This window comes from Mercurialis annua, linkage group LG1-X (genome assembly GCF_937616625.2).
Source record: "Mercurialis annua linkage group LG1-X, ddMerAnnu1.2, whole genome shotgun sequence".
Taxonomy (NCBI): Eukaryota; Viridiplantae; Streptophyta; class Magnoliopsida; order Malpighiales; family Euphorbiaceae; genus Mercurialis; species Mercurialis annua.
In genome coordinates, this window is record NC_065570.1 from 54,397,723 (window position 1) to 54,408,353 (window position 10,631).

Consider the following 10,631-nt stretch of genomic DNA (forward strand, 5'->3'; position numbering starts at 1 on the left):
GGTAGTCGATCGTCAAGAGAATATCTGTTGGTCTTCCACTGCAAGTGTACGATGTCGCAACTAGTAATACTCGGTAAGACCGACGTCGAATCCCAGAAGGACAATAGTTTAATGAGAGTGATTTTCGTTCCTAATCTAAATTCGTTTAGCAAGCAACATTTTGAGAATGATTATGAACTAGAATGAGCTAACGAGCAATTGAGCCATAATTAAACTAAGCACGCAATTAATTCTAAAATAGCAATTAACAAAGAATGAACAATCAAATGAAACGATAAACTATGGGTAAAACGCTTGATGGTTGATACTAGTGTCTAGACATGAAAATCATGGGATATAGATTATGACAAATAAAATGATCTCGAGCCTCAAAGAACCACAAAACCGCACACACATTAATCAATCAAGCCTAACCCATTCTCGTGGCACCAAATATAGTCAATTAATAAGCTAGCAATTAATAAATCAATTCAAAGGTTACCGAAACGCTAACCCACTCTTGTAGCGTTAAAAATTAGGTTTCTATTTAATAGATCCAACCAATTATCCTTCTCTCAAAGAACTAATTAATCTAAAATCATTTTTTAGTTAGCTAGACTAAAATAAGCATTAGAAGCATTAATTAGAACAACAAACATGCCAATCACATACCCAAATCAAGCATTCATATCAACTCCCAAATATGGGGGCTTAGCCACTCATGGCTAAGACAAGAACAAATTTAATCAAAGAACAATAACAAATTAAAAATTTAGAAATCATATCTCTAATAGACGTTAATTAGATTGAGCTAGTGATTAAAAGAGATAAATCTTCAACAATAAGGAAATAACTTCATTCAAAGCTCCAAATGTGTTCAACAATGGTGGAAATAAAAGTGATGAAAATTAAATGTAGATGGTGGCTCAAAACTCTAAAATTATTCTACTCCTAACTAAGAGATTCAAAAAGTAGGCGAAAAGTGTATACCTAATTTAGAGATAAGGTGCCTTATGTAACGTTTACAAAATGGAAAATAATGACACCAAGTACAAGTTGTGTTTGGCCAAATCCGGAAGTGTGCCTCAAGTCTTGTCTTGTGCAAATTGAATTCCCAACTCAATTTTTCTTCATCACTCAACCGAGACCTTCATTTAAAAGGAGGGCTCGATCGAGCCTTGCTTCTGAGATCTCCCTGCTTCTAATTAACATTAGCTCTCGATCGAGCCCTTCACTATAAGTGAGGAGCTAGATCGAGCACATGCTTGATTTTCTATTTCACAATCACTAACTTCAAAACTGCATAACTCAATATAAAAACTTCCAAATGAGTTGGTTCTTGAACCCCTGGAAATATTAGGATGTCTACTTTATTATTTATGAAGAACACAAGCTCGTTAGAAGTTTCTAACTAATCCAAAATTGTCAAATAGTGCAGCGGGGTCAGATTCTCAAATGTGCTTTCAACGTCTCTTTGCTTCAAGACTTCCCCCTTCCTCTGATTCGTCGATTATTCCCTCTTTCAGTCTAAAAACACTCTGCATCGCTCCATTGTTCCTGAAAAGCTCACACATGCAATAAGGCACACAAACACCTCAAAAAGTACGATAAAATACAATAAAAGCGCACGAAAACAACTCAAGTACATAGGTGAATTTTGCTCCTATCAATATCTAGTTCAAGAGAATCAGCCTCATTAAGTGAGAAAAGTAGTCGACTCATGATACTAGTCTATTTGAACAGGCTCCCTTCGCCTTCCCCGTCGTAGTCCAAATAACCCCCACCTCTCTTCCAATGAAACTTGTGAATGAAGGAGTTTGGACATAAATGACGGGTCATGCTAAGGGAGATAGAATCTCCTATCGAGCAATGATAAGTAAAATAGAATCTCCAAGAGAGAACACTGGATATATAGCAACGAGAGTCTCTTCTCTCTAAAAAGTTGTGATTTTTGCATAACCAATCCATCAAGTCACTAAGAAACCACAATCACCATACTAAAAGTAGAATAAACACTTGACGAAAAGCAAATAAAAGAAGAAATTTACAACTATTGTCTCAAAGACTAACTCTCGTTTATAAAGATTATACCAACAACTAAAAAGGAAGAACTCAACACTGTTTCGTGAAGAATATGCAGGAACAGAAAGAAGGAAAATCTCATAGAAAATGAAATAAAAAAGTTTGGACGAGGAATGACTATTTATAGAAGAAATAGAAGGCGAGTTGTAACAGTCAAAAGTGAATTAAAGTATCGCATTGGGAAGGAAACAATAATTATAGCGGAACAATTACAAATAAGAACGTAATAATGAGAATTTTGAAATAAAATTCAACCACCTAAAACGGTAATTAAGAAATCGAAAGCGTGTTAACCCTATAGGGAAGCACAGAAAGGAAGGCTCAAAGAAAGATTTAAACTCTTTGTGAAAGACCAAGAAAGTTTTACAGCCCAAGTAATATTTTTATATTCTAACTCAAGTTACTAAAACTTCAAAAGATCAATCACCAATAAGAGAAGTATACAATTAAACATCGAATTTGATGAATCCCTACCTCAAAACATCATAAAAGAGGAAAGAGAGATCTCTAGCCCAGGCATGACTATCCGCATGACTTAAGGGGGGGTGGGGGGTGGGGACTAGTGATAATTCAATAGAGGCGAAGTAACCTTCAAGAATACATATGTTACAAACTCTAATATAATAGAATGAAACAGGCCTACATGCCCATGAGAATTTCAATCCCGGACTAAAGAAGTCTTTATCTGAGATTGCCTTATGTCTAATTCCGAATCTGTATCACCAAGGAAGCTGCCGAGATTAAGGCATAAAGAACATTACTTATAAAAGAAGAAAGGAAGGTCACGATAGTCAAGGGGACCACTGAAGATTCTCTAACAAGAGGATACACACATTCCGCGCCATCTGTGCTCCGAACACTAAAATAACATAAAAGATCAGATCAGCCTATAGCATAGAGGGACACCTCACCACAGGGAGCACGAGTAAAGAAGAAGAGTATACTATGTAAATCATTTTATCCTTAAACCTTACGGCACTTCTTTTTGATCTCTGCTTTTTGTTCTTTCTTAACTCTTCTTGTTCACCTAATACTTACTTAAGCGTCAAAGCGAGCACCCAAAAAAAACCTTTTCCGACGTTCTTTCTGACCGTGTTTTCAGTTCTCAGATCCCAGAGTTCTACTAGATCACCCCTCTATTTTCAGCGGTTTATCTATAGTCATGCTCGCAGCTAGAATATTTGGTTACATGTATGTTGTAAATTGAAAAAGGTACAATTTAAGGATTGAGATTTTATCAAGTTTTATGATTGTTCAAAAGTGTGTGTATATGGTTTACGTAATAAGTATCACATTTCAGTTTTATTAACTTTATATTTATAGTAATAATATGAACTCACTCATATTTATTCTGATCCGTTGTTTTCTCTATTTTTTTTTTAAAAACACAGTTAATTTTGAAAAGAATGCTTATAAATATTTGATTTCTTGGGGGTTCAATAATTAAATGAGGTATACCTCAAATGATATAAGCGCTAGCTTCAACAAACGAACCCTTCTTTCCGATTATTAAAAAATAAATTAAATGAAACTCTTTAAATAAGACATATGAATGTATATTATGGTTCATCTTTTTTAAGTTTGTTAACAAAGTTAGCCATTTTTATTAGATATATTATTTTTCTTAATTTACTCATTGTCTTATAATTTTGAAGCAAAAATATCACTAATCAAACATTAATGTAGTAATTAAACTTTTTTTAACTAATCGTCTTTGTCTGTTATCAAAAAAAAAAGTCTTTGTCTTATTCTAATATTAATATGTTAATTTTATTTGTTATGAATTTTCTTAGATATGAAACGATTTTATATAAAAAAAAGAATGTTAATTGATTTTAGAGAGAAAATTAGGGTTAGAGAGAAAAAATTAGGGCTTTTTCAAATTGATCAAGAAATCATTGTTTGGAGATGAAATTGAAGTTAAGTAAGGGTTTCTGAAGACATCAACAAATTGAATTTGGTTTATAAAAGCTTTGGAGCAGAAGTTGAAGTTGCAAGCATGGAAACTTATGAGGCGGGGAATTGAATTTCACTTGAATTTTGCAAAGATGGGCTGACTTCTTCCATTTTTGTTGTTTTGTGGTTCTCATCTTTTTCTAATTGTTCTTTTTAGCTTCTTACAAGTTATAGTTTCTTAGTATCAGAATTGCTTAATCAAATTGTTGAAATTGGGCGTCCTTTTTGGGTCTCCATTTTGACACTATCAGTACTTTTGTTAGTGCTTATCCCTCTTTCGGCAGTGCAGCTGTGGATCCTTCTTTCATATCTTCTACTGTTGCTGCTGCATCTGATATGGCCATGGGGTTTTTTGCGGTTCATACTCAGCATGAGAAGCGTAAGCGAGCTATGGTTTCAAATATCTATGAGGTTGATGCTTCAGTCTCGATTAGTTATATGTCCGAGGAGGAAACTTCATTACTCATTTTGGTGTCATCTGATATGGTGGAGGTAGCCAGCACCTACTGGCTCCAGACGGGTCCATGAAAATTCTATTTTGGAATTGTCAGGGTATTGGAACGATTCTGACAAAGAAACAGCTGCTTTGGCTCGTCAAATCCCACGGTCCAGATGTTTTTTGTGTTTCCGAAACTAAGACGCACTCTGAAGCTACTATAAAATATGTTGCTAAGCTGGGGTTTCATAATCTGTTTCGAGTGGAACCGATAGGTACTGCAAGAGGGTTTTTATTATTCTGGCATGACCATGTAAAGTTAAGTATTCAGTCCTCCTCCTCCTTTATGGTTGTTTGTACAGTGAATGACTCTACTACTAGTATGTTTGGTGTAATTTTTTGCCATTTGCATAGTTCCCCTAGGGAATTAGGTCAGCAACTTGAAACTTTGTTATCTTTTAACAGGTTGTTAATGCCTTCTTATGCAATCATGGGGGATTTTAATGCAATTCTCCATCCTTCTGAAAAGGAGGGTGGTGTTCCTTATTTGGCTTGTTCTTTTACCTTATTTTCTCGTTTTGTTAATACCCTTTCAGTTCATGATTTAGGCTATGTTGGTTTTCCTTTCACTTGGACAAATAAACGCAAATATCCTTTTCTGGTGAGAGAACGTTTAGATCGGGTTTTAACATCGGATACTTGGTTCAACAATTTTCCGACTGCTTCAGTACATCATCTTTCACCTATTGGATCTGATCATACACCTTTACTATTATCTACTTGTCCTCAATCAATCATTAGACCACGGCGGTTTTTTTTCGATCAACGATTCGGCTCTCTGGATAATGTACGAGCTATTATTTCCGCTGTTTGGGACACTACAGTTTCGGGTACTCTAATGTTTCAAGTATTTACCAAGCTTAAATGTACTCGTAGGCAATTGGTTTCTTGGCGTTCTACAAATCAAACTAATTCACAGAAACGTATTGCTTACTTCCGGGATCAAATTGAGCTGGCTCATCAACAAATTGCTGCTAATGTTCAATGGCCATTCATAAAAAGTTTGGAGAGTCAGCTGCTTCATGCGCAACTTCAGGAAGAGGCCTACTGGGCACAAAAATCTCGTATTAGTTGGCTCCAATATGGTGATAAAAATACTACTTTTTTTCATGAACATACAAAGTCTCGCAATCAAAGGAACAATATCTCTGCTCTTCAAGATCATACAGGTAGATGGCTCACTCATGAAGTTGATATTGCAGCTCTTATTCATTCTTACTTTGAGGAACTTTATTTATCATCTCAGCCATCCAATATTTCAGAGGTACTTGATCTTTTTCCTACCCAAGTTACTACTTCTATGAATGATTCATTAATAGCTCCAGTCACTTGTGAAGAAATTAAACAGGCTGTCTTTGATATTCATCCATCTAAAGCACCGGGGTCCGATGGTTTCACAGCTTATTTTTTCCATCAGTATTGGGATATGATAGGATTGTCTGTTACTTTGGCAGTTCAAGATTTTTTTAGGTCAGGCAAGTTATTGAAAGGGTTTAATCACACTCTTATTTCTCTTATTCCTAAGATTGCCTCACCTGTTCAAGTTTCAGATCTTCGACCTATCAGTCTTTGTACTATATTTTATAAGATCATTTCAAAAGTTTTGACTTCTAGGTTGCAGAAAATTCTACCTATTCTTGTTCCTGATACACAAAATGCTTTTATTAAGGGTCGAACTATCTCGGATAATATTTTGATTGTACATGAACTGTTTCATTTTATGAAAAATCAAAAAACACAGCGACATCCGTACATGGCTTTGAAACTTGATATCAGTAAGGCTTACGACCGCTTGGAATGGCCTTATTTGCATACTATTTTACAGTGCTGGGGTTTTCATAGTATTTTCATTCATTGGATAATGGAGTGTGTTACGACAGTGTCATATTCGTTCCAACTTAATGGGTCAGTCCATGGTTATATTATACCAAGTCGTGGTTTGCGTCAGGGCGATCCTTTATCTCCGTTACTGTTTGTCTTAGCTTCACAGGGACTATCTTTTATGATCAATAAATCAGTTCAGCTTCATCTCCTCCAAGGTTTAAAGATTAATCAGCATTGTCCTTCCATTTCACATTTATTTTTCGCTGATGATGCAATTCTTTTTGCGCCTGCTTCAATATATTCAGCCACAACAATTTTACAACTTCTGAATGACTATGCTTCTGCTAGTGGGCAGCTTATCAATTATGATAAATCATCGGTTTATTTTGGAGGTAATGTTTCTGTGACTCTTTCATCGGCTATACTATCTAGCTTGCATATGACTCTGATGGATCCTTGTAAACATTATTTAGGACTGCCTGCAGTTTTATTAGGTACTAAGACAGAGTCATTTGCTTATATCTTATCGAAAATTAAGAGCAAGCTAATTGGATGGAAAGAGCAATTTTTAAGTTTAAGTGGAAAGGAGATCTTATTGAAAGCAGTGATTTTTGCCATTCCGATATATACTATGATGTGTTTCCGTTTGCCTATCTCTCTCTGTAAGCAGATTAATCGGTTGGCAGCTAATTTCTGGTGGGGTTTTCATAATCATGAGCCTAAACTTCATTGGCTTTCCTGGGATACACTTTGTCTTAGTAAATGGAGTGGGGGAATGGGTTTTAAAGATGTTATTCAGTTTAACCAATCACTTCTGGCGAAACAAATGTGGCGAGTTATTCAAGATCAGGAATCTCTCTTATTTAAACTACTCAAGGGTCGTTATTTTGCTCAGTCACATTTTCTGCAGGCAACAGCAGGTCGTAATCCATCTTGGGGTTGGCGAAGCTTGTTATTTGGGTTTTCTTTGCTTAAGAAAGGACTCCTTTGGCAAGTTAATTCAGGTAACCAGACATTTACACTTCGGTCTCCTTGGGTAGCTAGTGCTCCTTTGTTTATTCCTCAGCTACGCACGGATATTCAGGTAGATAATGTTCCTTTATATGTTTCTGGATTACTTTCTGCTTCTGCATCAGATTGGAATACTCCTCTTATTAAAAGTTTGTTTATCACTGAACATGCTGATTGTATTCTATCCCTTCCTGTTCCTCTTTTTCAACAACGGGATAGGTTAGTTTGGCTTCATACGAGATCAGGTATATACTCAGCAAAATCAGGTTACTTTCAGGCAACAATCGACAAACCAGTTTCTTTAGCTATTCAACAACTCACATTTACAAAATCTGACTGGCAAGCTCTATGGTTTCTTCCTATTGCTCCTCGAATTAAAACTTTTTTATGGCGTGCTATTCATGGAGCAATTCCAACATGTGCTGCATTAACCCGAAGACATTGTCCTGTTTCCTTAGTGTGTGTTCATTGTGGAGATGAGGAATCGTTAGCACATATGTTGTTTTTCTGCCCTTTTGTGCAAAGAGTTTGGTTCGTTTCTCCTTTAAACTTGTTAGCTGTGAATCTACCAACTCTTCCTTTTCCTCAACTTTGGAAACATATTATGCAGGAACTTGCTATTTTGGATAATACACATTATGCATTGGGCTTATGTTCTTATATTTGCTGGTCTCTATGGAAATGTCGTAATCTGTTCCTATTTGATCATGTGGCTCACGGTGAGTAGGAGGTTGTCTCTTTGGCTATTTCTGCATTTGAAGAATTTTGTTCTTTGCCACCAACTAATCCTACTTCGTTATCAGTAAGCAGCTCGGATTCTATTCAGGTCAGTTGGATTGCTCCACCATTGGGATTTATTAAGATTAACTTTGATGCTGCTACTTCCTCTTCGCATCATTGCGGTTTCATTGCAGCGGTGGCTAGGGATTCTTCTGGATGTGTTGTTAATAGGTTTCATGCTTGTTACCGACATATTTGGGACCCAGGAATTTTGGAGTTCTTAGCATTACGTGAATCACTCAACTGGGCGATTTCATGTGGTTGGCACCGAGTCATCTTTGAAGGAGACGCTCTTCAGGTTTCACAGGCTGCGAATTCGGGCACTGTTTCGGATTACAAGACTTGGGGAATCTGTCAAGATATTAGTCGACTCCGTCGCTCTTTTACTTCTTGTTCAATATGCTATGTCAGCAGACGTTTCAATATGATGGCTCATGAGTTAGCTAGTTCAACAAAAAGTTTGTATTTGTCACATTTGTAACTGCAATGTTTCTATCAATATACTAAATTATTTGAAAAAAAAAAACGATTTTATAATAAATAACCAAATTCATCTCAAACCAAAAGGAGATGAAAATTTATTGAAACTTATAATACCATCAATGAGACTATTGTTTGAGTCCATAGATGTATTTTTGTATAATAAACTTTTCGATGCTTCATATAAATTGTTTCAACAATTTCACCATTGAAAAACACAATCTTAACATCCATATGATGTAACTTAAGATCACATCGTGCCATAAGTTAAAAGAGTCGGATGAATTCTTCGAAAAATATTTTTAACTCGTTTGTGATAAGAAATATAATAACTCGGTAACGCTTCACGCTTTACGGATGAATCAATTGATGATTGGCCAAAAAAATTCATATTAAAATCTTCATATTTCATTCAATAAAAATGCAATCATAGTACTTGTGAAAATCGACTCCGACCACAATAATCTGAATGAAAAGGTCTAGGGTTTAGGGTTTAGGAGTTGCAATCATAAGTATAATATTGGCATTATAAGTATAATATTGGGAGTTGCAATCAGCTCTTAAATATGGAAAAGAATTGCTTTGATATGATGGATGCTAGCTGCTCAGTCTTTTTCTTTCTGTTCTAGTTTGGAATATGCATTTATAATTAATAATTATATTCAGAATATTGCTAGCTATGATTAAATTTAGTACTCTAACAAATAACTACTCTTAGTTATGACTTAATTAGAGTTAGGTCGCTAACATATTAAATGGTGAAAATGACGATATTTATATTTTTGAAAGGTCCTGACTCCTGAGAGCAGTTTTTTTTACTTAGACATAGAGTTTTTAAAATTTGTTTTAATTGAACATAAAAATTGGATGGAATGAAATTATGATGCATCATTAGATGAAGAAGCAGCCAGTTATTATTTTTTAACGGTGACTAAACTTTTGTCTTTTTCCATTTTGGTTAGAAAATTTTAATTTATTTCAATTCAACCACTGATTTTCAAAATAACGAGCAACAAAAAAATTGGTGATTAGATAGAAAAAAATTGAAATTTCTAATTAAAAATGAAATAAACCTGAACATTTAATATACCAACCAACTCCATCAAATCAGAATTGGCCTGGGACAAAAAAATCGACCAATCTTTATATCAGTTTTAGAATACGAGAGTGAACAAAAAGAAAGCTAATGAAAAAATTAAGAAAGTGGGTTAATTGATTTTTAAGATATTCAAACCATATATTGTGTTATTATATTTCAGTGTTTGATTCGTTTCATTTGTGTTATTAGACTATAATTTTATTTCAACGAGAATTTTTTTACCCAAAGTACGTTTGTGGCAGTTAAATTTTGCTTATTTTTAACACGTGACATTCATATTTTTCTTGTTTTTCCTGAAAGCTTGTCACATATTTCATTATAGCATAAATTTTTTATAGAGAAATCACTGGCTTTTCTCTATAGTTCTTCTCTATGAAACCAATCCAAAATTCTCTAAAATTCTCTACACGGAATTTATCTAGATGACTCTAGAACTCTCTCCACAAGAAAAATCATAGTGTAGAACTCTCTATAACATATTAGATGTAGATACTATTATATAGAATTATATGAATATATTTAGACATGGAATAAGAACCATTAGATCATACAAATTAAGTATGCAGACCATAAATAGCCTAAAAGACTACATTTATAAAATATCCTACATATCCTAAAAAAACGGTTTTTCTTATAAAATAATCATCCAATTTATTAATCTATAGATATAGATTAAATGATGCACACATAATAAATTTTCAGATAAAAATAAATAATATATAATTTTTAGGTATATATCTTTGGCTAGTTTAATAAATAAACGGAAAAGAATTAAACTTTGATCACCAAATTGCAAAAAGGTGATAAGTTAGATATCCAAGGATCAATTACTCAAAAAAGCAAGTGAGCACAGTTGGCAATACTCACATTGCATGTTTCTCAGGGTATGGGTTTGACGCACCTCTTAGACAGCCAGTAGACTGA

At 34.6% G+C, this 10,631-nt stretch overlaps 1 protein-coding gene across 1 annotated transcript; it reads left to right on the forward strand.

The window, feature by feature from the left end:
* The first annotated feature begins 7,844 nt into the window (after positions 1-7,844).
* LOC126673192 (uncharacterized) lies at positions 7,845-10,631 on the forward strand. The gene is made up of 3 exons (XM_050367209.1): positions 7,845-8,067; positions 8,110-8,586; positions 10,591-10,631. The coding sequence occupies exons 1-3, from the start codon at positions 7,845-7,847 to the stop codon at positions 10,629-10,631; spliced, it is 741 nt and encodes a 246-aa protein (XP_050223166.1).